At 44.9% G+C, this 27502-nt stretch overlaps 1 protein-coding gene and 2 long non-coding RNA genes across 3 annotated transcripts; 1 reads left to right on the forward strand and 2 right to left on the reverse strand.

Annotated features, from left to right (window-relative positions):
- Window positions 1-1537: 1537 nt before the first annotated feature.
- LOC120924661 (olfactory receptor 11L1-like) lies at window positions 1538-24348 on the reverse strand. The gene is made up of 2 exons (XM_040335660.1): window positions 24233-24348; window positions 1538-2968 (listed from the first exon to the last, which is right to left on the reverse strand). Exons 1-2 carry the CDS (start codon window positions 24233-24235, stop codon window positions 2027-2029), a joined length of 945 nt encoding a protein of 314 aa, XP_040191594.1. The 5' UTR covers window positions 24236-24348; the 3' UTR covers window positions 1538-2026.
- On the reverse strand, window positions 20978-21678 carry LOC120924662. Its single transcript, XR_005746398.1, has 3 exons — window positions 21600-21678; window positions 21166-21388; window positions 20978-21050 (listed from the first exon to the last, which is right to left on the reverse strand). It is a non-coding gene; the product is annotated as an uncharacterized LOC120924662 (long non-coding RNA).
- On the forward strand, window positions 22054-23322 carry LOC120924664. Its single transcript, XR_005746399.1, has 3 exons — window positions 22054-22700; window positions 22912-23134; window positions 23250-23322. It is a non-coding gene; the product is annotated as an uncharacterized LOC120924664 (long non-coding RNA).
- Window positions 24349-27502: the final 3154 nt, after the last annotated feature.

Raw genomic sequence — 27502 nt, forward strand, 5'->3', positions numbered from 1 at the left:
CCTGGAATCTTGACTACATAGTAGGGCCACTATAGACAAAAAGCTTAGGAGGCCAAGGGATGGGGCCATGAGGGTGATTGTAGATTCTCTTCATGGCACAATCTGATCCCGATAGGGGTGCTGAGGGAATAAGAGGATCTTCGCCTCTTCAAGGAACTCCCGGGGTGATCTAACGCTAAAAGTACTTATCTGGTTGTAAGCTGTACTGAACCTATAATTAAGAGGTCTTAATTTCTTCTTATACATATTTTGGATATATGTTTAATTTTTCCAAGTTGTCAGCCTCCAGTTATTTATTTATGAAATGTTACATTTTACAAAGTATTGCATACCTTTTTGAAAGAGAGAAGAATGGGAGAAACTGCCCGAAAATAGGTGTGCCAAGCTTGTAGCATCATACTCAAAAACACAAATAGCTAGATTCACAAAGGGTTACACCGGTGTATCAGTAGATACTCCGTCGTAACTCGGAATCTAAGCCGTCGTATGTTTAAGTGTATTCTCAAACTGAGATACACTTAAACCTAGCTAAGATACGACGGCCTGCGCCGTCGTATCTTAGCTGTCTAGTTCCGCCGGCCGCTAGGGGCGTGAACGCTGATTTACACCTAGAATGCGTAAATCAGCAAGATACGCCGATTCACGAACGTACGCTTGCCCGTCACAGTAAAGATACGCCGTTTACGTAGGGCGATTCCCGGCATAAAGTTAGTTGAACAAATAGCTGGCCTAGTCAATGTTAAGTATGGCCGTCGTTCACGCGTCAAAATTTTAAAAATTTACGTTGTTTGCGTAAGTCGTCCGTGAATGGGGCTGGACGTAATTTACGTTCACGTCGAAACCAATACGTCCTTGTGGCGTACTTTGGAGCAATGCACACTGGGATATGTCCACAGACGGCGCATGCGCCGTTCGTAAAAAACGTCAATCACGTCGGGTCACGAGTAATTTACATAAAACACGCCCCCCTCATCCTCATTTGAATTAGGCATGTTTACGCCGGCCCATTGACGCTACGCCGCCGTAACTTAGGAGGCAAGTGCTTTGTGAATACAGCACTTGCCTCTTGACTTACGGCGGCGTAGCGTATATGCGATACGCTACGCCGGCTAAAAGATATGCCGCACTACCTGAATCCGGATAAAAGTATTGAGCAAAGGCTGTGATATTTATGTACACAGGATTATTTTTATTTTTAATAAATTTGCAAAGATTTCAAACACACTTCTTTGACGTTGTCATTATGGGGGATTGTTTGTAGAATTTTGAGGAAAATAATGTGATTTAAATGCTGCAATATACAAGCTAATAAATTAAAACAAAATAACCTATATAATTATTTACCCCGAAAGGTGTTTACAGATTCCCTCTATCTATTGCATAAATGGATTGATTTTTCTTTGCCTATAATTAGTCTATTAAGATTTTAAGCACAATAATGTAAAGTTAGTTATGAAAACACACACACTGCTGGTAGTAAAAATAATATTGTTCATTTATTTCCCAAGAAAATAGGAATATTCTAACTTCACACATTAAACAGCAGAGTACATATACAAAAGAACATGAAAGATACTTATCGCACAAGGTTTCATCGGCTGGTTCTGAATGATAAAATGGAACGAGCCAAAGGCTCACATGCCAGGAATAAAAAAGGGACAAAGAGAACTCTTACTCTTCGGTATGTGCTTTTAACATTCATTCCCCTCACCCATAACCACCCCCACTTTCCTCCTGTCCAATCAGATAATGCCAAGGTATTCCTTCTCCTCTCTTTGAAGCTTATAGCCACACCAGGTGGGCTGGAGACAAGCCCTTTTGTTATGCAGATTCTAATATGCTACCAAGCTTTGACTGTAAATTCCAGAACTACGACCCTAAACCATGTTGCTTTCCAACCGGCTGTAACATAACACAATGTGGAAAAAGTGAAGCGCTGTGAATACTTTCCAGATGCACTGTACCTCTATGAAGTTCAACTTTAAGTTGGCAAAAAACATAGATCTGCTTGGTTCAAAGTAATACGTCAAAATATCTTATGCACTGACCTAACCTTTTTAAGGTATTCTGCACGGAACTCTTTATTGTTGAATGTATAGATCAGTGGGTTCACCAAGGGGGTCCAGAAAAAGACTATGAATGTAAAAGTGTTGCTGAGCTGCTGTGTTACTACTTTGGCTGGCAACACATAGACACCAAGAGAGACAACGTACTGCATGGAAAACACAGTGAGGTGGGAGCTACACGTAGAGAAGGTCTTCTTCCTCCCGGAGGATGAGGGAATTTTAAGAATAGTTTGAATTATAAACACGTATGTAACAAAAACAGACGAAACTGTGACCAATATCATGAATAAGCTTATTATGGTAATAAAGAGGCGGATGTGTGTTGTATCGGAGGTGGCCAGGTCCAAGAATGGAGAAGAGTCACAGAAAAAATGGTGAATGGTGTTGTGGCCACAAAATTGTAACTGGCTCAGTAAACCAGATATTACACTTGTAAATGAGGCCGAAATTATCCAAGATACAATGACCGCCCACAGATAGATTTTATTGTTCACAAAGGAGGAATAGCGTAATGGATGACATATAGCCAAGTATCGGTCATAAGACATTAAAACATAGTGAAAACATAAAACATCTCCGGTGGTACCAAACATCTGTGATTGTACAATGCAACCGGTGACAGTGAAGGTCGGTCTCTCCCGAAGAACGTCATTTAGGATTTGTGGAACGATATTTGAGATGCTCAGCAGATCATTTATGCACATGCTCTGAATTATAAAAAACATCAGCGCCTTGAGACGAGAGCTACTAAAAATGATGTAGACGATCAATACATTTTCCCAGCAAATTAAAATGTAAATGATCAGAAACAGAACAAACATCGGGATCCTGAAGCCTTCAAAAGCTGTAAATCCGGTGAGTAGAATTTCAGTGATGGCTGTGCAATTCTCGGGATACACCATCTGTGGGGGAGACAATCAAACATGACATACAATAATTTGAAGGTCAATAAAGGTCTATGTCTTCTATTTAGTTGTGCTAAAGCAATTTTTTCAGGTTAAAGGAAAAGACCTTAATCATCTAGTTATCTTCTCTCATCTTTATAACATAGTGTTGCAAATGTATCGTTAGCCATGAAGGAGCTGTTGGTTGAGTGACTCCTTATGCTTCCCGAGACAATGAGCCACTTGGGTAGTACCTGAACTCACTGACACACCTGCAGTTGAAATGTGCTTTAGAAAGCATGGCCCGGATTCACATACATCGGCACATATTTATGCCGCCGTAGCGTATCTTCTTTACGCTACGCCGACGCAGCGCAGAGAGGCAAGCCCCAAATTCACAAAGCACTTGCCACCAAATCTGTGCTGGTTTTCTTAGGCGTAAGTCCTCGTAAGTAGAAGTGGGCGTGAGCCATGCAAATGAGGCGTGACCCCATGCAAATGATGGGCCAAGCGCCATAATTATACGAATAACGAACGGCGCATGCGCCGTCCCATGGATGCATCCCAGTGCGCATGCTCAGAATCACATCAGAACTACTCCCTAAGATATGACGGATCACTGCCTATGACATTAACGTAACCTACGCCTAGTGTTCCCTGGTTCATACCTTTGCATGGCTTGCGCCTCATCTATGGGGAATAGCTTTACGCCGGACATACGACTTACGCAAATCGTGTATATTATGCGCCGGGCGCAAGTACGTTCGTGAATCGACATATCTCCCTCATTTTCATATTTGAATAGGAAATCAATGGGAGCGCCACCTACGTCCAGCGTAAATATGCGCCCGCGATACGCCGGCGTAGAAAAGTTACGTCGGTCGGATGAAGCCTATTTTCAGGCATATCTTGGTTTCAGAGTCCGGCGCAGAGATACGGCGGCGCATATTTACACTTACGCGGCGTATCTCGAGATACGTCGGCGTAAGTGCTTTGTGAATCCGGGCCCATGTTGGCAGGTGCAGTCTATTTTCTCCACTGTAGGTGGTGCTCGACCGCAGTCGCATTGCAGATGGAGGGGAAGTCAAGAGGAACATGGTTTCTCTATGGTTTCCTGGGTCACTGTGGAAACTGAGTGGATTCTGCCACCTCATGTGACTCTGGAAGACATCTTGGGTCAGGCAGAACCTTTTTAACCACTTGCCCACCGGGGACTTTTACCCCCTTCCTGCCCAGGCCAATTTTTAGCTTTCAGTGCTGTCACACTTTGAATGACAATTGAGCGGCGGGGGGAGCAAGGAGGGGGGAAGGAGAAAAAGGGGGAGAGAAATAGGGGAGGAAAAAAGGGAATATGGGGGATGGGATGGGGTAGGAATTGGGAGGAAAAGGAGGAGGGGAGGGAGGGGGATATGGATGGGGGAAGGAAGGGGGCGGATAGGGTTGGAAAGGGGGGGTTTGGGTTTTGGTGGTGGGAGAAGGGATCATGGATAATGGCTCCAATATTCCTTTGCCTGAGTGGGAGGAGAGATTTGAAAGTGTTACATGTCTGTATCAGTTTGTGGTGGGAGTGGAAAATGGCCTAGTTAGGAGGGCCCTACAGGAGCGAATTAGAATGCAACCCGCAATCTATTTTCTTTTCAATTAGTTTTTATTGGGTTTATACATAAACACATGCATAGGCAAGACATCAAAAAAAGAGGGACAACACAGGTCCACAACGAGATAGTCAACAAGACATAATTCAATCTGAGCTGCATGTATTATAGTTACTACATGTTACATATGGAAAATCAGGGTCGGAGACCGCGCATCCTACTACACCAGCAGTCACTAAATGGCGGCCCGCGGTCCGAGTCCGGACCGAGTGCCGCTTCTGCCCGGACCGCCAGTATAATCATTAATGTCCGCAGCTGTTTGTTTGCTGGGACTGCGAGTTTCCCCCAGTGACGCTGCGTGTGTGCGTGTGTGCGTGCGTGCGCCGGCTCCCCGCTCCCCGCTCCTCACCTCAGGTCTGAGACGAAAAGCTTGCATAGCCGCAAGTAGGGGCGTGACATCACGTGTGCCACCCGCCCCCTGCTACTCGCGGTTCCCGGTGTTCTGACCAGACAATTGGTCCTGACTCTTCTTGCTAGTAGGGGCGTGACGTCACGGGTGCGACCCGCCCCCTGCTACTCGCGGTTCCCGGGTCCTGTCTCCTTATCTTGCAGCTTCTGCCCCTTCTGTTGTGCCCTCATTCAAGGTATGTGGGCCACATGTTAGCTGGTATTTACTGCTGGGCATATTTTTTTTATGTTAAGGGGCGCTCTGATGGACAATTTTTTTTTTTAAAGGGGCACTCTGATTGACAAATTGTATTTTAAGGGGCACACTGAAGGGTATATTTTTAATGTGCACACTGATAGGCATATTTTGTTAAGGGGCACACCGATGGACACATTTTGTTGTGCCCATTAGCATGCCCCTTAAAATAAAATGTGCCCATCAGAGTGCCCCTTAAAATAACAGGTGCCCATCAGCGTGACCCTCATTTTATGTTAAGGGTCATGCTGATGGGCATATTTTATGAGCAACACTGATGGGCACATTTTGAATTAAGGGGCACGTTTGGTTGTGCCCATCAGAGTGCTCCTAATATAAAATGTGTCCATCAGGGTGCCCCTTAACATAAAATGTGCCCATCAGCGTGACCCTTATTTTATGTTAAGGGGGACTCTGATGGGGCATCTGATGTAAGGAGGCATTCTGACGGGAATGCCTGATGTAAATTAGCACCGTGATGGGGACCCCTGATGTAAAGGGGCACCGTGATGGGGACCCCTGATGTAAAGGGGCACTGTGATGGGGACACCTGATGTAAAGGGGCACTGTGGTGGGGACACCTGATGTAAAGGGGCACTGTGATGGGGACACCTGATGTAAAGGGGCACTGTGATGGGGACACCTGATGTAAAGGGGCACTGTGATGGGGACACCTGATGTAAAGGGGCACTGTGATGGGGACACCTGATGTAGGGGGCACTGTGATGGGGATGCCTGATGTAAAGGGGCACTGTGATGGGGATGCCTGATGTAAAGGGGCACCGTGATGGGGACGCCTGATGTAAAGGGGCACCGTGATGGGGACGCCTGGTGTAAAGGGGCACCGTGATGGGGACGCCTGATGTAAAGGGGCACCGTGATGGGGACGCCTGATGTAAAGGGGCACCGTGATGGGGACGCCTGATGTAAAGGGGCACCGTGATGGGGACGCCTGATGTAAAGGGGCACCGTGATGGGGACGCCTGATGTAAAGGGGCACCGTGATGGGGACGCCTGATGTAAAGGGGCACCGTGATGGGGACGCCTGATGTAAAGGGGCACCGTGATGGGGACGCCTGATGTAAAGGGGCACCGTGATGGGGACGCCTGATGTAAAGGGGCACCGTGATGGGGACAAATGGGGACTTGAGATTCGGACCTCGACCCAAAATTTTTTTTAGTGACCGGACCTCCTTGAATTTTAATTCAAGACCCCTGTACTACACAATGTGGAGCCACGGTCCCCTATAAAAAGAAATGTTAGTAACTTAGAGAATGTCATAATAAATTGACCATATGTCATGCAACAGGGTGTGCTTCTGTCAATGCCTATGTAGGGTAGAATACCATTGCCAGTAGGGCCAACCCTAATAGGTGTGCCCCCCAGGCAGGGGTCAGAGTCACTATATGAAAACCAATATGTCAGTAACGTGATGACATGAGGCATATAAATCATAAGAGTAATTAAAGTAGTAACAAAAAAGAAAAACAAGTATCAAAAAAAACATAAATTAAAAAGAGAATAATTAACACATTGAACATTGTACCAAATGGGTCCACTTTAGTTGTCTTTTTAAGTTTAAGAAAGTGTTTTAACCAGGAAATTTAGAAGTCCAAGGTAGCCATTGTTCGTAAAAAATGCGGGAATTGCCAGTTTGAAAAGAAAATAATTTTTCATATGAATGTTGAGTCGAGACTCTCTGTATTACTTCATCTAACCTAGGAATCTGAGCAGTCTTCCACTTTGATGTAAGCGTTAATCTAGCAGCTATCAAAATATGTATTACTATGCTTCTCAATGCTACCGGAATGGAGGTGGCAGAGATGTTCATTAAGGCTAAAGGAGGAGTTGGACGTATATATAAACCTGTGACGGAGGTTATTAACTGAAACACATCATACCAGTAATTGCAAATACGTTCGCAATCCCACAGTATATGGAAGATATTACCCTTGGCTCCGCACTGCCTCCAACAGAGGCAAGTTTCGGAGGGAAAGATCAATGCTAGTCTAACTGGTGTAAGGTAGGATCTGTGCAAAATTTTTAGCATATTATCCCAGTGGTTAGAACAATGGGTATGTCTGTACGTCAATTTGATCGCCCTCGTCCATTCTGCAAGTGGAAACGAGTGGTCCCAGTCTCTTTCCCAATTAGTCATGTTGGATGTTTTAGAGAATTTTTTGTTGTGTTGTAGAAGGGAATAGAACCATGAAAGACCCCGTGGTTTACCATAGGACGTACAAAGATATGACCAGATATCTACTGGGAGTTCAAAGGTTAAATTAGAATGCGAATTTTGGAAATGTTGTAGTCTAGTAAACGAGTATGCATGTGAAGTGGGGTGACTATTCAGTACCCCTTGAACGGTTGTCAGTCCGTCCTGTCTCCATGAGGTAGTTGTCAAGTCAGATATCAAGTGTTCCGCTAGTGCCAGGTCGGTAAGTCTGCGTCTATTTTTAGTCGTGGGGTCTACATGGGACTGTATACTTCCCCATACCGAGAGTGTAGTCTCAATAGAAGGCAAAACAGTACGTGGTAATGGTAGATTCGTCAGTTTAGCCAACAGAAGTGCCGGAAGATCCCTTTCCCTAAGAACTGCCTTTTCTATTTTTACCCAAAGTCTGGATGGGACTGGGTCAAACCACGCCTTCATTTGGTCCAGAATCGCCGCCCTATAGTAGTTCCTTAGGGTAGGGAAGCCTACACCCCCCTCCCATTTATGTCTTTGAATAGTGGCGAACGTCACTCTGGGCATTTTACCCTGCCATAGGAACCTCCTGAACAACCGTTCAGCTTGTGAGAAGAATGCTTCAGGGACTGTGACAGGAATGGTCCTAAAATAGTAGATTATTTTAGGCAGAAGGGTCATCTTTAATGCTGCACATCTACCTAGCCACGACATTTCAAATGTTGTGATGTGTTCAAGGTCTGATTTAATAGTGGCGAGAAGCATTTCGAAATTCACCTTATATGTTTGGGCAGAGGGGTAGACTAGTTTTACACCTAGGTATGAGAGGGATTTAGTCATCCATTGGAATGGAAATCTATCTTTGAGATATGCTACTAATGATTTAGGTTAGTGGGTAGGATACAGGATTTTGTTATATTCAGTTTATAATATGATATTGTACCAAACTGCTGCAAGATTTCTTGTGCCTTTGCCAAGGAAGAAGCCGGATTTGTTACTGTCAGTACTAGATCGTCTGCAAAGAGGCCTATTTTGTGGACTTCTCTTCCTATTTTAATCCCTGATATTCCTATGTTGGATCTAATAGTCTCCGCTAGAGGCTCCATCATCAGGGTGAAGATTATAGGGGATAACGGGCAGCCTTGACGCGTGCCGTTCGTGATATAAAATTGGTCAGACAAGGCACCGGACGTGAAAACTCTCGCCGAGGGGCGTGTGTACAGTGCCAAAATTGCTGAGAGAATATTGCCTTGCAGGCCAAATTTTTGTAGGGTAGCTCTGAGATAGCCCCAGTGCACCCTATCAAATGCTTTTTCTGCGTCTAGGGCCAATAAAGCTGCTGGGGTCTTTCTACTTTCTAATATGTTAATCAGATTAAATAGCCTCCTTGTGCCATCAGGAGCTTGGCGTCCCTTAACAAATCCCACCTGGTCAGGTTTGACCAGGTAAGGGGTAATGTTAGCCAGCCTGTTCGCTATGATCTTCGCATAGACCTTAAGGTCTGTGTTTAGGAGAGAAATAGGTCTGAAATTTGGTGGTGTATCGGGCTTCTTCCCCGGTTTAGGCAATGTCACAATAGTGGCTTGAAGCATTTCTTCCGGAAACATAGAGGAGGAGGCAATACCGTTAAATAGGGTGCATAGGGATGGAGCAAGGATCGTAGAGAAGACCTTGTAGTACTCTGAAGTGAAACCATCTGTGCCTGGAGATTTATTATTAGGAAGAGCATGTATGGTGTCAGTGACTTCTGTAATTGTGATTGGGGCATTAAGTGTTGATAGGTGCTCGGTAGTTAATGAGGGTAAAGCTATTGCATCAAGAAATGAGTTAATGTTTACATCAGTGGGTTGTATAGTATGTGGGTCTAGTTGGAGATTATAAAGGTCACTATAGTATTTCATAAATGCATTTGCTATATGTGTCGGGTGATTAACCATTTCATTAGAGTGAGGGTCCCTGATGTAGGGAAATTTGGTCTGTTGTTGCCGTTTAGTTATGTATCTCGCCAGGACCTTCCCTGCTTTGTTACCATGGGCATAGTATGTGGCCTTAGACCGTCGTAGATATGTTTGATGGGTTGTAATCAGTAGTAGGCGAAGGTTGTGTCTACATAGGAATAGTTTGTCTTCTATATCTGGGGTGGGTTTTTGTTTATGTTGTGTTTCCAGTATTTTAAGCTCCTCTAGCAAGTCGTTTAACTGTTTTGCCTTCCTCCTCTTTTGCCTGGCAGCTGCCTGAATTAAAATGCCCCTGCTAAACGCCTTATGTGCGCACCACAGGGAGGCAACAGAGGTGTCACCATTGTCATTAATGGTAAAAAATTATTTAAGTTGCAATCCAATTCTATCTGTTAGGACAGGGTTAGAAAGCAAGTCTACGTTGTTCCTCCACAGATAAGTCGGAGAGGGCGAACCTCCATCTTGAAGTAAGATGGACACAGGAGCATGATCCGACCATGTTATAGAGTGTATTTTAATCGACAAATTTTTTTGCAGTAAAGGTAAATCAGAAAGAATCAGGTCAATCCTGGAGTACGCTCTGTGGGGGTAGGAATAATGGGTGTAGTCCTTTTCTGAGGAGTGTAGGCATCTCCAAGTGTCATACAAATTATGGTTATGAATTAGGGATCGGATTTCCGTTCTGCGTGTTCTTTGTGGTTGAGAACAGTCCATAGATTTGTCGGGTATGCAATTAAAGTCACCGCACAGAATTAGAGAACCTTTTTTGATTTTCTCGACTTTCTTCAGTAAGGAGTTTAGGAATCTAGGTTGTCTTTTGTTTGGTGCATATAGGTTAACCAGAGTGTAGGTTGTATTATTCAGATCGCAGGTCAGGATTATGTATCTTCCATTTGTGTCGCACACCAGGTCATGTAATTTAAACGCCACTGAATGCTTAATAGCCAACAGATCACCTCTTTTCTTAACAGGGGCCGTGGATTGATAGATATGTGGATAGGCCTTGTGTGAGCATTTAGGGTGGTTAGAAGTCATGAAATGTGTTTCTTGGATGCCGATCACGTCTCCTTTGAGTTTAGCCATTTCTGACCACATGGAAGATCTCTTAAAGGGGCTGTTAAGGCCATGGACATTCATGGATACAATTGAAATCGTCATGGCAGTAACAGTAAGATATGCTCCATGTGAGGTGAGAGATATTCTATATGTCGGTGTAGTACCTTAAATTTGCCTGAAGATGGTGCCATTGTTCCAAAGTTCCAGAGCTGCAATGTTCCTGCAATGCTGGAGGTGTTTGCGGATAAAAGTTGTGCTGAAGGAGGATCATTTTCAATGTGGAAGTCCCTTGGTACAGTAAAAACATAAAATAAAAAAACAAATAGCATGAACAAAAACGATAAGAACATACGAACAGTTCCACTAAGTGCGAGAATTTTCGCAATGGAGATAGGGGGATATGTCTCCCCGAGACCCAGAGCCAGCTACTCTGGTGATTGAACTTTTAAGGCACTACACATTCCTATGGTGAGAAGGAAATAGAGGAGCATAACAGTGCTCATTGAAGGGAAAGAGTGTCACTTCTGTCGCCACTCTGGGGACAATCTTGGGAGATTCTGATTCTGTGCAGGAACATCAGTTTCTTCGGGGAGAAGGTTCCATTGTTTGGCCAGAGCAATCCCATTTTCAATGGTGGTAATCGTATAAGTGGGGTTCTCTTTGGTGACCAGCAGTTTAGTTGGGAATCCCCAGGAGTATGTGATTTTGTGATTTTGAAGGATTTTGGTAAACGAGGACAGATTCTTACGCGCCATCATAGTGTGCTTGGACAGATCAGCAAAGACGCTGATATTAGAGTAGGGTCCCGGTAGAGGTTGATTCTTTCGGGTAAATCGCATGAGGTCATCCTTCACGTGGAAAAAGTGTACCCGAGCTATGACATCCCTCGGTACCTTTTCAGGCAGATATTTTGGTTTAGGAAGCCGGTGGGCCCTGTCTACTATGATTTCATTAGTAGAGGCATCAGGAAGCATGGTTGCTATGAAGGCCTGAACATAGTGCCGGAGCTCCGCAGGGGTCACAGCCTCTTCTACTCCCCTCAATTTTATGTTATTCCTTCTAGATCTGTCTTCCAAATCAGCTAATTTCTCTTTCAGGGCTTGCATTTCTCCCTCAGCATCATTGTGGGCATCCACTAGTTCGTTGTGGGCTGTTGTGAATTCCCCCATCTTATCTTCAACATGGCAGATTCTATCCCCAATGGCAGAAACATCACTTTTAAGTTGGGTGACACATAACATCATGTCCTTGTGCAGGGAGCCCCTGAGGGTAATCAACATGTCCCTCATTACTGTATCGCTAAGGGGTTGGCCTGTTGTGGGGAACTCGTTAATCTGCTCCACAAAGTCACTAGTGCTATCATGCGAGTTACACCCATCCCCTGGCTCACCTGCATATCTGTGGGATGAGGACATCTTTGGTGCCGATTTTTGAGGGCTTTGTATGGGCGACGTGTCGGGTGATGAGCCTCTGCCGTTATCGTGCAGTGGGTATGAGCCTTTGCCGTGCGGTGGAATTGCTGCGTCGCTGCCGTTTCGGCGTGGGCCGAACTGCGAGTCCGAGGCCTCGGCGCCATCTTGCGGCCTAGGCGTGCTTGCCGACGGGTAGAAGTCCGTAAATTTTCTCGGCCCTTTCTCCTTTTTCCTCTTCCCCATAGCTGCGTCGGGGTTCCCCGGGGTGAGGGACAGTCGAATGGTGCCCAAAAAAAGCTGCTGTGTCGCTGGATGGAGCAGGATTCGAGCGGGTCTCGTGGAGCTCTCTCCTTACACAGCCATCCTCCTCGGCTGCTGGCCACGCCCCCCGCAATCTATTTTCATGATACAGTGGTGGACGCGGTTGTGTGGGACCAGGAAGATGCAGAGGCAACTGTGGCAGTGACAAAAAGGTATGACCCATTGCACTAGCAAGAGGAGGCCCTGGCTCCTTTACCCCTCTCACAGCGTTGAGGGAACTTGCCCTAGGGGTGTACTCACAACAAATGATAAGAGACTGGAGACACCACAACAAATGATTAGAGACTGAGGACATACTACAACAAATAATCAGAGACTGCAGACACAAATGCCGCGTACACACAATTGGAAATTCTCATGAAAAGATACAAGAAAATATTTACAAAAATGTGAGGGGTGTACTCACTTTTGTGAGATACTGTATTTCATTCTGCCTTTACCCATATTTTGTAGAATTTTCTTTACATAAATATCATTTTTATCCATAAATATATTTTACTGCTCTTGGCACATTTGGCAAAAGTACAACAATATGGTAGAGGTGGTCAACTTTGGATTTGCTACAACAAATGATCAGAGACTGCAGACACACTACATGTCATGAAAGGCGATTCCGCAGTCCTGTCAATGTCAGGGGAATTCAGCCCCAGCGCGTGCGCATTGGCGCGCGTTTGCGCGCGCATGCGCGCTACAGTGTGCGCGGCGTGCGGCGCGCGGTGCGCGGCGCGGGAGTGCGCGCGGCGCGGGAGTGCGCGCGCCCGCTGACGGCGTTTGGCGCCAAGGAAACGCTATTTAAACTGGTCAGTCCCTCACCATCTTGCTGACCAGTCTACAGCGTTTACCTGAGAACCTGCATCTGCTACCTATTGATTCACCTGTTTACCTGACCCGGCTTTCCTTGACCTTCCTTGTCTGCAACCCGCCTTTGACCCCGGCTTTTCCTGACCACGGCTCTGCTCAATCCCTGGCTTGTCGCTGCCCGCCTGTATTACTGACCTGGCTTGGACTACCACGATTCTCTGGACTTTCCTTGTTACCTGAACCACTCACCGGTGACCCGACCGGCTTACTTACCTGCCTGATCTTTGTACCTACAAGTGCAATACTACCGTCTTGTCTGCTGTTTAAGTGACCTGCCTGAACCAGCACACCTACCAGCTACAATTCCTGGACCACTACTCAGCTTTACCACCAGGCACTTGTGTCCCTCCGGACCCTTGACCCTCTGTCCATTCTACCAGTAGGTCTTGGGTCGGAGGCTTACGAGAGGCCGCTCCCTGCACGTTGGGCTCTACAACCAGGTACGTGACAGTACTGGTCAGCCATGACCGAGCCCACGCAGGGAGCGTCTCCTATGGAGGACTTATGCCGCCATCTGGATGGTCTTACTACGGCTGTAAGGAACCTACAAGAGGGTTATACCCGTTTGGAGGAGCGCGTCCAAACTTTGGCTACAACCGCTCCTGCGGCATCCGGAACTTCAGCCACCCCTTCTGTAGTGATGTTGCCACCGGAACCCCGTGTGCCCACACCTGAAAGATTTTCTGGTGACCGCAGCAAATACAGAGCCTTTCGCAACGCCTGCGAACTTTTCTTTGCGCTACAACCTAGAACTTTTTCGCTCGAAGCTACAAAAGTGGGCTTCGTCATCTCGCTGTTATCCGGCGAACCCCAAACCTGGGCACATCGCCTGTTGGAACGCAAGGAAGAATGCCTTAACCATCTTGCTGCCTTTTTTCAAGCCATGGACCTTATTTATGAGGATACTCAGTTAGCGGCAACTGCTGAAGCAGCGTTATGTGTACTCCAACAAGGGCGCAGGGCAGTAGAGGACTATGTAGCTGAATTCAGACAGTGGAGTTCCGACACCAACTGGAACGATGTTGCCCTGCGTCACCAGTTCCGTGCGGGCCTCTCGGACTCATTAAAGGACGAACTGGCTCGAGTGGGCATTCCCGCAACGCTTGACGCCCTCACCCTCCTCTCTGTACAGATCGACAGACGTTTAAGGGAACGGCGTGCTGAACGTACATCCGGTTCCGCACGACCCACATGGATGATGCCACGGGTACCAAGCTCTCCGCATATACCTCTTCCAAGTGCTGTATCGACCTTTGCCGATGCCCCAGAACCAATGCAACTAGGCCTACTGCGGCCCTCTCTAACACCGGAAGAGCGCCAGCGGCGCCGACGCAATAATCTCTGTCTGTATTGCGGAGGATCCGGGCACTATGTAAACACCTGCCCAGTCAAGTTCCGTAAGTGTTCAGTCTTGCCTTCTACCCTTTCATCTACTTTATGTAATAATGATACTCACCTGGTAATTTCAATCTCTCTGCAGCTCCCAGGAGGGGACGTCCAAGTACCCGTGATTATTGATTCCGGCGCTTGCAGCGGCTTCATGGATGCTTCCTTTGCCGCCCGACATGGAGTTCCTCTTCGACCTAGACGCTTGGAACTCACCGTTCATTTAGCCGACGGATCAGCCATCAGATCCGGCCCTGTCACTCAGGAAACTGCCCCCTTACACATGCTCATTGCTAACAACCATCGAGAAGTTCTTTGTTTTGATATCATTGTGTCACCTATCTTTCCCGTTATCTTGGGAATGCCCTGGTTAAAGACTCATAATCCCCAGATTGACTGGGAGTCCGGGGAGATCAACTTCCTTTCTTCTTACTGCCGCCAACGTTGCCTCCAGGAGTCTGCAGCTTCCTCATCTCCCTTAATGTGTCTAGACTCTGAAGTTGGAAACCGTCAACTGGTTCCGGAGGCATATCATGGTTTCCTGGATGTTTTTAGTAAAAAAGGGGCAGAAACCTTACCCCCACACAGGTCCTACGACTGCCCAATTGAACTTTTACCTGGTGCAGAAATCCCGTTTGGTAGGATATTCCCCTTGACAGAACTGGAATTGGGCACGTTAAGATCCTATATTGACGAAAACCTTGAAAAAGGCTTCATACGTCCTTCCACATCCCCCGCGGGAGCCGGCATATTCTTTGTGGAGAAGAAGGACCACTCTCTACGCCCCTGCGTAGACTATCGGGATTTGAACAAGATCACAATTAAAAACAGATATCCTCTTCCTCTTGTCCCCGAATTATTCCAGAGACTAGGAGCAGCTGTCATCTTTACCAAACTCGATCTCCGCGGGGCCTACAACCTTGTCCGTATTAGAGACGGAGACGAGTGGAAGACAGCATTCCGCACCAGATTCGGGCACTTTGAATATTTAGTTATGCCCTTCGGTTTGTGCAATGCCCCAGCCACCTTCCAACATTTCGTAAATGATATATTTAGAGACTACCTTGATCTATTCGTTATTATCTATCTGGACGACATCCTGGTCTTCTCTTCCTCCCTGCCAGATCATCGGAAGCATGTCCAAAGAGTTCTAGCCCGGCTCCGTCAACATAGCCTATACGCTAAAGCCGAGAAATGCGAGTTTGAACAAGAAATTATTCAGTTTCTGGGTCTTATAATCTCAATCGAAGGTGTCAGGATGGATCCTCAGAAGGTCACTGCTATCACAGAGTGGCCTGCTCCCACCGATAAAAAAGCGGTCCAACGCTTCGTGGGATTTGCAAATTTTTATCGTAAGTTCATCAAGGGCTTCTCTTCAATAATCGCCCCTATCACAAGTCTAACCAAACAGGGCAACCGTTTTCAGTGGTCTCCCGAGGCACAAGCTGCTTTTGTCACCTTGAAGGATCTGTTTATTTCAGCCTCTATCCTGAAGCATCCTGATCCGGTCCTACCCTATACATTGGAGGTGGCTGCCTCTGAAGTGGCGGTCGGGGCAGTGCTCTCTCAGAGACAGGGGTCCAAATCTCTCCTACATCCAGTCGCTTTTTTTTCCCGCAAACTTTCAGAAGCCGAGAGGAATTATGATGTTGGGGACAGGGAGCTTTTGGCAATCAAAGCAGCCCTCGAAGAATGGCGCTATCTTCTGGAGGGTGCTGCACACCCTATTCTGATCTTCACGGATCATAAAAACTTAGAGTACTTAAAGGTTGCCAAAAGACTGAAGCCACGCCAGGCCAGGTGGGCATTGTTCTTCACCCGTTTTTCGTTCCATATAACCTACAGACCTGGGTCGAAAAACACCAAGCCCGACGCCCTCTCCCGGATGTTCAGTGGTCTTGAAGTCCCTTCATCTTCAGACACCATCCTTACTCCTGGAAATTTTCTCATGTTACAAGGAGACCTTCTCTCTCAAATCAAGCAGGCTTCTTCAGGAAGTTCCTTAGCCCCAGATCCTACTCTACAGTTAAGGGACGGCTTACTCTGGAACAAGGACAAGATTTTCGTCCCTCAACAGCTACGGGTAGCAGCTCTTAAGTCCTGCCATGACCATGAGCTAGCTGGTCATTTTGGGATACATAAGACGGCTGAGCTCCTCCAGCGCACCTTCTGGTGGCCCCAACTACTTCAGGACTGTAAAAATTACGTGGAATCCTATATCACCTGTATTCAGCATAAGGGTAGCAGAACCAAAGCTTGGGGTTTACTCAAACCACTGCCTGTTCCAGAGAAACCGTGGAGAAGGATTTCAATGGACTTCATTGTTGAGCTACCCCCTTCGGAAGAATATACCACTATCTTTGTGGTGGTGGACAGGCTTTCAAAGATGGCGCACTTCTTACCAATGCTGGGGACACCTTCTGCGGCTGAAACAGCAAAGATTTTCATAAGAGAGATTGTGAGACTTCATGGCATACCTGCTAATATTGTATCGGACCGCGGGGTGCAATTCACCTCAAGGTTTTGGAAGGCTCTGTGCGGGGCATTGAAGATTGACCTTTCCTTTTCTTCTGCGTACCACCCGCAGACCAATGGCCAAACGGAGCGCACCAATCAGACGCTCGAGCAATATCTGCGATGCTTCTCCAGTTTTTCACAGGACGATTGGGCCTCTCTATTGCCTCTGGCAGAGTTCGCCTACAACAACTCGGTCCATTCGGCCACCAACCAATCTCCATTTTTTGCTAATTATGGCTTCCACCCTCTCTTCCTATCCAACACTATCCCGGAATGCTCAGTACCAGCTGCCCAAGAAACCTTGGATTTTTTCGCCACTAATAATAAATTACTCCAAGAGACAATGGCAAAGGCCCAAGAACATAATAAAGAGGTATTCGACAGGAGGAGAAGGGGGGAACTTGATCTGGCTCCAGGAGACCAAGTTTGGCTGTCCACTTTGAATCTAAAACTAGCCTGCCCGTCCAAGAAACTTGGTCCCAAGTTTGTGGGGCCTTTCCAGATTCTCAGGAGGATTAACGAAGTGGCCTACGAGTTAAAACTACCTGCTTCTTTCCGGATCCATCCAGTTTTCCATGTGGCACTTCTCAAGCCTGCGATCCCGGATCCCTTCACCGACCGGAATGTCGGTCCCCCCGAGCCGGTACTTATCGACGGTGAGGAGGAATTCGAGGTGGAATCCATCCTAGATTGTCGGAAGAGACGTAACCTAGTACAATACCTAGTGAAATGGAAGGGTTATGGTCCGGAAGAAAATTCCTGGGAACCAGAAGCCAACATTCATGCCCAGAGACTGATCCAAGCTTATAAGAGGGCACACCCAAGAAGATTGGCCCAGTTGGGCATCCGGAGGCTGCCCGTAGAGGGGGGGCAATGTCATGAAAGGAGATTCCGCAGTCCTGTCAATGTCAGGGGAATTCAGCCCCAGCGCGTGCGCATTGGCGCGCGTTTGCGCGCGCATGCGCACATCAGTGTGCGCGGCGCGCGGCGCGGGAGTGCGCGCGGCGCGCGTCGCGGGAGTGCGCGCGCCCGCTGACAGCGTGTGGCGCCAAGGAAACGCTATTTAAACTGGCCAGTCCCTCACCATCTTGCTGACCAGTCTACAGCGTTTACCTGAGAACCTGCATCTGCTACCTATTGATTCACCTGTTTACCTGACCCGGCTTTCCTTGACCTTCCTTGTCTGCAACCCACCTTTGACCCCGGCTTTTCCTGACCACGGCTCTGCTCAATCCCTGGCTTGTCGCTGCCCGCCTGTATTACTGACCCGGCTTGGACTACCACGATTCTCTGGACTTTCCTTGTTACCTGAACCACTCACCGGTGACCCGACCGGCTTACTTACCTGCCTGATCTCTGTACCTACAAGTGCCATACTACCGTCTTGTCTGCTGTTTAAGTGACCTGCCTGAACCAGCACACCTACCAGCTACAATTCCTGGACCACTACTCAGCTTTACCACCAGGCACTTGTGTCCCTCCGGACCCTTGACCCTCTGTCCATTCTACCAGTAGGTCTTGGGTCGGAGGCTTACGAGAGGCCGCTCCCTGCACGTTGGGCTCCACAACCAGGTACGTGACACTACAACAAATGATCAGAGACTGCGGATACAGTACAGAGGTGGTTGGAGACGTTACATGAGACTGCTAGAGATCACTGCCATTACAGCTTCCTCTAATGACTTTCCAGACCTGACAGCTGCACAGGATCTACCAAAGATCCTGAGGTTGGGCCCCGGGGTTCTATGGAGAATATTCTGTGTGTTTAATAATGAAGGCGATATATCACAGAATAATATTCTCATTGTTTTCTATGATAAGAATCTCCAAAGAAGTTCCATATTCCTCCTCAGACATCATTACATCTCCTGTACATAAAGCACATTATGAAGATGATGGAAATTGTGTTTTATGTCCCTGTAAGGACCTCGGTTATAACAAACTGATAACAAATGATCAGAGACTGCAGACACACTACAACAACTGATCAGAGACTGCAGACACACTACAACAAATGATCAGAGACTGTGGATACAGTACAACAAATGATCAGAGACTGCAGACACACTACAACAACTGATCAGAGACTGCAGACACACTACACCAAATGATCAGAGACTGCAGACACACTACAACAAATGATCAGAGACTGGGGATACAGTACAGCAAATGATTAGAGACTGCGGACACACTACAACAAATGATCAGAGACTGAGGACACACTACAACAAATGATCAGAGACTGCAGATACAGTACAACAAATGATCAGAGACTGCAGACACACTACAACAAATGATCAGAGACTGAGGACACACTACAACAACTGATCAAAGACTGAGGACACACTACAACAAATGATCAGAGACTGCATACAGTACAACAAATGATCAAAGATTGAGGACACACTACAACAAATGATCAGAGACTGCAGACACACTACAACAAATGATCAGAGACTGGAGATACTACAACAAATGATTAGAGACTGAGGACATACTACAACAAATAATCAGAGACTGCAGACACATGCCGCATACACACAATCGGAAATTCCGAAAAGGAAAGTCAGATGTGAGCTTTTGGCCGAAAATTTTCGACCGTGTGTAGGCTCCATCGGACTTTTGCTGTCTGAATTTCCACCAACAAAAGATTGAGAGCAGGTTCTCTATTTTTCTGATGGAAAAAGTTCCTATCTAAAAATCGGCTTGTCTGTGTGCAATTCTGATGCGTAAAAAAACATGCATGCTCAGAATCAAGCAGAAGAGCCAAACTGCCCATTGAACCTTATTGATCTCGGCTTGTCGTACATCTTGTATGTCACCGCGTTCTTGATGGTCAGAATTTCCAAAAAGATTTGTGTGACCATGTGTATGCAACACAAGTTTGAGCCAACTTTCCGTCAGAAAAAAATCCACGGTTTTCTTGTTGGAATTTACGATCGTGTGTACGTGACAATACTACAACAAATGATCAGAGACTGCAGACACACTACAACAAATGATCTGAGACTGCGGACACACTACAACAAATGATCTGAGACTGAGGACACACTACAACAAATGATCTGAGACTGAGGACACACTACAACAAATGATCTTAGACTGAGGACACACTACAACAAATGATCTTAGACTGAGGACACACTACAAAAATGATTAGAGACTCAGGACACAATACAACAAATGATCTGAGACTGAGGGCACACTACAAAAAATGATTTGAGACTGAGGACACGATACAACAAATGATCAGAGACTGAGGACACACTACAACAAATGATCTGAGATTGAGGACACAATACAACAAATTATCTGAGACTGAGGGCACACTACAAAAAATGATTAGAGACTGAGGACACAATACAACAAATGATCAGAGACTGAGGACATACTACAACAAATGATCAGAGACTGAAGACATACTAGAAAAAATGATCAGAGACTGAAGACATACTAGAACAAATGATCAGAGACTGAGGACACAATACAACAAATGATCAGAGACTGAGGACACACTACAACAAATGATCAAAGACTGAGGACACAATACAACAAATGATCAGAGACTGAGGACACACTACAACAAATGATTAAAGACTGAGGACACAATACAACAAATGATCAAAGACTGAGGACACAATACAACAAATGATTAGAGACTGAGGACACACTACAACAAATGATTAGAGACTGAGGACATACTACAACAAATGATTAGAGACTGAGGACACACTACAACAAATGTAAAAAATAAAAGGGTTTAGCTTATATAAGGGGAGGAGGAAAATCTCCTCTCCAAATATAGGGATTTTTACGTGAGGTGTGTTGCTCTTAGTATCGAAGGTAGGCGCACAAAACACAAGGTTTTTAGATATCAAAAATAATTTAATTAAATAGATATAAAGTTTCACATTTCATAAAATAAGTTAGCAAAAAATGAAATATACATGATCACGACCAAATTTACATGATTTATACAAAAAAGGAAATGAAGGTTATAATTAGAAGAAAAGTAGATGCGATATTGCCAACTAGTTTCGCACTTAGGTGTGCTTCATCAGGGCTTGCATGATACTTCTGTTCCTTATTTACATGTAATGGTCTGTGTACGACATAAGAGTTAATCATTAATACAGGTATGATCAATGTAATATATTTAAACTTTGTAAATGAGTGTTCAACACAGATACAGATACTAAAATATATAGTGCGCTTACCAATATGTGTTTAAAAAGCTCAAAAACCATGGCAGAACAAGCTGCCAAGAAAGTAGCGGAGGCGAACCCGATGCGGGCGGAAGGCATTGACTGCTGCACTTTCAATCAGTGGAAGCCAGATCCACTTGATTTTAACAGGTGCGGACAATGAGATGTATAGAGGGGGTCACCACAATTGAGGAGGAAGAGATACAGGTATTTGTACGTTGTATCTAATTCTCTCCTAAGGAATTAAAAATAAAGATATAAAAGGAGAAGAAAGAATGATAATGATACAGCAGATTAAGGAGGTATCCATATATATTTATAGACATTTTTGTTAAATTAAAATAAGTATCTTGTTTTTAAATGGACATAGACCGAGTAAGTATCTAAGCCTTGAATAAGTATGGATACAGTCTAACAAATATATATAAAAAACTAGAGAGTATTACCTCAGTAGTAGTGAAGTTTAGATATAGGGTTAAAGCTGTCAATAGAGTCCAGTGTAGTTCATACTGAATTCATAATATATTATATAAGTAAGTAAAATACAAAATATGTATGCATATAAGTATATAAATGAATTCAATTTATTTTTTAAAAAATAATAAGTAACTGTTGCATTGCAGCGTAGTGCCCGTCTATTAGAAAAGAATGTAATTGAAAAGGAAGAGAGTTTACCTTAGATGGTTAATAACATGGAGTATATAGTGCTATAAGCTGATGTCCTAGGGGGATATGCTATCCCAGTGGCATTATACTTAAAGGCAATACTGTCAGAATGGTCCAAGGGCCGTTATATCTATTTAGGTTCCGATTCTAAAAATAGACAGAGTAATGAGTAGATTAAGTTCATGCCCATGACCAGGAAAGCCTACCCCCGCATAGTAACTTGGGACGCGTGGACCGGATATGATGCCAGGGGTCATGTTTGACTCTTATCATTTCCGGTGGAGATGTCGTTCTTAAGGCCAGCGCTGACACAATGTATGTCAGACGCTGACTTGGACGGCGTGAGGGAAGATATCACAGTACACGTGGAAGTTTGCTTCAGTCAGCTCTCTGGTGTTACAACACAAATAAGGTAATTACTTTCTAGTTCATCTCTTTAGGTTTTAATCCTCTATGTAGGCTTTCCTGGTCATGGGCATGAACTTAATCTACTCATTACTCTGTCTATTTTTAGAATCGGAACCTAAATAGATATAACGGCCCTTGGACCATTCTGACAGTATTGCCTTTAAGTATAATGCCACTGGGATAGCATATCCCCCTAGGACATCAGCTTATAGCACTATATACTCCATGTTATTAACCATCTAAGGTAAACTCTCTTCCTTTTCAATTACATTCTTTTCTAATAGACGGGCACTACGCTGCAATGCAACAGTTACTTATTATTTTTTAAAAAATAAATTGAATTCATTTATATACTTATATGCATACATATTTTGTATTTTACTTACTTATAGAATATATTATGAATTCAGTATGAACTACACTGGACTCTATTGACAGCTTTAACCCTATATCTAAACTTCACTACTACTGAGGTAATACTCTCTAGTTTTTTATATATATTTGTTAGACTGTATCCATACTTATTCAAGGCTTAGATACTTACTCGGTCTATGTCCATTTAAAAACAAGATACTTATTTTAATTTAACAAAAATGTCTATAAATATATATGGATACCTCCTTAATCTGCTGTATCATTATCATTCTTTCTTCTCCTTTTATATCTTTATTTTTAATTCCTTAGGAGAGAATTAGATACAACGTACAAATACCTGTATCTCTTCCTCCTCAATTGTGGTGACCCCCTCTATACATCTCATTGTCCGCACCTGTTAAAATCAAGTGGATCTGGCTTCCACTGATTGAAAGTGCAGCAGTCAATGCCTTCCGCCCGCATCGGGTTCGCCTCCGCTACTTTCTTGGCAGCTTGTTCTGCCATGGTTTTTGAGCTTTTTAAACACATATTGGTAAGCGCACTATATATTTTAGTATCTGTATCTGTGTTGAACACTCATTTACAAAGTTTAAATATATTACATTGATCATACCTGTATTAATGATTAACTCTTATGTCGTACACAGACCATTACATGTAAATAAGGAACAGAAGTATCATGCAAGCCCTGATGAAGCACACCTAAGTGCGAAACTAGTTGGCAATATCGCATCTACTTTTCTTCTAATTATAACCTTCATTTCCTTTTTTGTATAAATCATGTAAATTTGGTCGTGATCATGTATATTTCATTTTTTGCTAACTTATTTTATGAAATGTGAAACTTTATATCTATTTAATTAAATTATTTTTGATATCTAAAAACCTTGTGTTTTGTGCGCCTACCTTCGATACTAAGAGCAACACACCTCACGTAAAAATCCCTATATTTGGAGAGGAGATTTTCCTCCTCCCCTTATATAAGCTAAACCCTTTTATTTTTTACAATTTTGATGGGATTGTGAGTGACTGTTGCTCAAGAGGAAGTCATTCATTCACCTACATACTTGTTTCTCTGTACACTACAACAAATGATCAAAGACTGAGGACACACTACAACAAATGATTAGAGACTGAGGACACACTACAACAAATGATCAGAGACTGAGGACACACTACAACAAATGTTTAGAGACTGCAGTTTCAGTACAGGGGTGATTAGAGACTGAAGATGTTAAATGAGACCTAGATATCACTGGCATTGAAAATCAATAATTCCACTAATGACTTTGATGTTGGCCCCCGGGTTTCTATGGAGAATAGTCTGTGTGTTTAATAATGAAGGTGATATATCAGAGAATAATATTCTCATTGTTTTCTATGATAAGAATCTCCTGAAGATGTTCCATATTCCTCCTCAGACATCATTACATCTCCTGTACATAAAGCACATTATGAAGATGATGGAAATTGTGTTTTGTGTCCCTGTAAGGACCTCGGTTATAACAAACTGATAACAAATGATAAAACATCAATCAGTAAAACAATCATAAATCATTGTGTATATCAGATCTCAGCTGTCTATAGAAAGTCATCATTAATGACACAAGTGGAATGTTGTTTGTCTCACCATTCGTCCTGGGAATACGATGATCGGTGTTATAACACGGAATGTCTCATTCTCCGTGTTCCATGGACCTCCATGCTCCGGCAGAGGTCTCTCTCCGTGTTCCGTCTTATGGATTCTTCTTGGGCCTTTTTATATGTTTGTGATCAGCTACTTTACTGATTTATCCCAGTGGGGTTCATTTCCCAAAGCAGCTCATTAGATCTTTTATTATTTTTTTTCTTGATGTTGCAAATTACAATGACTGTTGACACACCAAAATAAACAATTTATTAAATAAGACTTGGTGAAGACCCCGGTAGTATCCTACAATTCCTAAAAAGGCTCAAACTTGATTTTCTGACACTGGTTGAAGTTACATTTTAATTGATTCAATCTTGTCCAAGGGAAGATATACACTCCGGCCACCACTATCACCATCACCACCATCATCGCCACCCTCCTCCTATGTTGTAGCTCAGGCTACTTGCAGGTCTATCACACATTTATTTTGGATTGGCTATTAACCTAAATTTATACATGGAACCTAGAACTGCTTGGACCTTCTGTAGGAGTGAATCTTTATCGGCACTAAAACACCCATGATATGCCAAAGCATATGCTTTGTGGGGCTTGTAAATGGGGTCCATTATTTTTTGGAATGAGTCCATGGCCCAACATAAGCCAAAAGATAGGACTGCAAATACAGCACGGTCTATCTGGTCTCCCAAAAGGCCTTCTTTTACGTTTTCCTTTGCCCTGGCTTTTAAGGAACCTGCTGTTACCCTTTAGAGAACTTGAGGGTGATGATGTACCTGGTGGGATCCAAGCTTTCTATAAACGTATCCCTCTGGTTTATGCGATAAGCACCAAATTTGGATATTTTTTTCGCCTAAATAGCTTCCTTTACCTTAGTGTAAGGTGTACTAGTAATGGCGGCGTCTCTCAGCCCGTTGTCGCCACTGCCTGCCTCACAGCCTGTCAAGTCTCACTCTCCGGGCCCCGACTACTACTCTGTGGGGAGCGAAGGAAGATCACTCCGCCAGGAAAGGCAAGGAGATAAGCAGGCAGGCGGCTGCCCGGGACTTGAGCCAAGGCAGAAGAACATGCGAGCGGAGCTGAATGGGCATGCACCCGAAACTGAAGAAATATTCCCTCTGCTCCGACCAGCACATGATCATCAGAAAGGGGCACAGGTAATGGAAAAAATACAACCCCCCTATGCTAGTAGGTGTGTTGGAGCGGGGGTGTAATTCAGATTTTTTTTTTAATTCTACACTGACTGTCTTTGAAATTGCCCCAGCCCCTGTTCAAATCCAATCCGGGGACAAAACCGGGGACAGACTTGGTCTGGGGACAGTGTCCTCAATCCGGGGACTGTCCTCAGAAACCGGGGATGTCTGGTCACCCTGCCTTAGTGCAGTCCTCCTTCACTTACCTCATCCTTCCATTTTGCTTTTAAATGTCCTTATTTCTTCTGAGAAATCCTCACTTCCTGTTCTTCTGTCTGTAACTCCACACAGTAATGCAAGGCTTTCTCCCTGGTGTGGAGTGTCATGCTCGCCCCCTCCCCTGGACTTCAGGAGAGTCAGGACGCTCTCTACAATGCATATATAGAAAGGAGCTGTGTGTTAGTGGGCATCCTGACTCTCCTGTAGTCCAAGGGAGGGGGCGAGCACGACACTCCACACCAGGAGAAATCCTTGCATTACTGTGTGGAGTTACAGACAGAAGAACAGGAAGTGAGGATTTCTCAGAAGAAATAAGGACATTTAAAAGCAAAATGGAAGGATGAGGTTAGTGAAGGAGGACTGCACTAAGGTAAAGGAAGCTATTTAGGAAAGAAAATGGTACCTTTACAACCCCTTTAACTTTACAGTTAGTGGAACTCTCCATTCCAGCTTATTGGCTGCGATGGCTGGCGGTATAGTATCTGTGCTGGTATGATGGGGGCCCTGAGGGCTCTTCCTCATATGAAGGAATTCAAGTTAAGTGCCCGCTGGTTAAGGGGGAGGTCAATAGTTCTCTGCTAGTGTGGAGGAATCCTAAGGGGCCCAGTGCATCCTGATTTGAGCAGTGCTACCTTGTCTTGCTGAGGGCTGGGAGCACAGATAGCCCATGGTGTCAAGTGCTGCTTGGTAGTGGCAACCCAGGGGTGCTGTGACCATCACTATAGATTTGGGACTCCACTGTGAAAATGAGCACTATGCCATGACACCAATTGTTTTTTTTTTTTCTTTTTGCACCTCGCCTCATGGGCTAGGACTTTTGGCTGAGACCTGAGTAACTTTTGTTACCAGCTGTCAGGGTACCATCTGCAACGGAGGTGCTCGAAGACCTGGCATTCCTGTCAGTACTGTGCATGGCTGCAGGAATTTGCATTGGTGTATAATATATGCGCAGATGCACACAAGAATGCACATTAGCACATGCATGCACAAAAGGGCACACGCCGGACCATGCAGACGCACTGGAGCACAACAGCACATGCCTCCACTGTAATTTGGTGCCAAACGGCCTTTATAGGGAAGCCTGTCAGTGGCTATAGTTGCTGGTTGATCATCAGCTCCACCAGTACGTTATCTGTGTGATTGTCTTGTTCCTGTGATCTCCTATTACTGACCCAGCTTGTCCTTTACCTGTCTTCTGCCTGTCTCCTGTGTTTGACCTGGGCTATCCACCTGACCTTGTCTGCTCTGATACCCACCTGGCTCCTGACCTTGGTTTTCCACTGACATCTCTCCAGTCTCTGCATTTGCCTAGACCTGCAACGGCTCACATGTGCCACCTGTCTGCTGACTCCACTCCAGCACCTCAGCTGTACACTGGAACTTCCTGCACACAGTCAAGCAGGCGACCCATGCTACTTTGGGCCTGACCTCTCCTGTTTCACCCCCATGGGTGGTACTTGTTGGTTGGTGTGATTGACTCAATTGAGACAGGGGCTATTGAAGGGGATTGCAGGGTAGCTTCTTACCTACTGACTATGAGCCCTGGATTTTTGGGGGACTCTTTCTTTAAGAGATGTGTGCCTGAGGGACCTTTGGAGGGGTTTTGCTTTAGATCAGGGGCCCCTGTGCCAAAACCAGCATTGATTGCTTCAACCAGCCAGACTCAGAGACTCACAGCATCAATTTATAATCAGTTCAAACTACTTGATGCTGGTGTCTCCTGTTTATTAAGGTGCCTTCCTCTCATTATATAATCCCCCATTGTGTGCCTCTTAGGTGTGAATTACCATTGTTAATTGAGTCACCTATTGTTTCAATCTGTCTGCTAATCTTCTTGAAGATG

Source organism: Rana temporaria, chromosome 1, assembly GCF_905171775.1.
Source record: "Rana temporaria chromosome 1, aRanTem1.1, whole genome shotgun sequence".
NCBI classification, from domain to species: domain Eukaryota; kingdom Metazoa; phylum Chordata; class Amphibia; order Anura; family Ranidae; genus Rana; species Rana temporaria.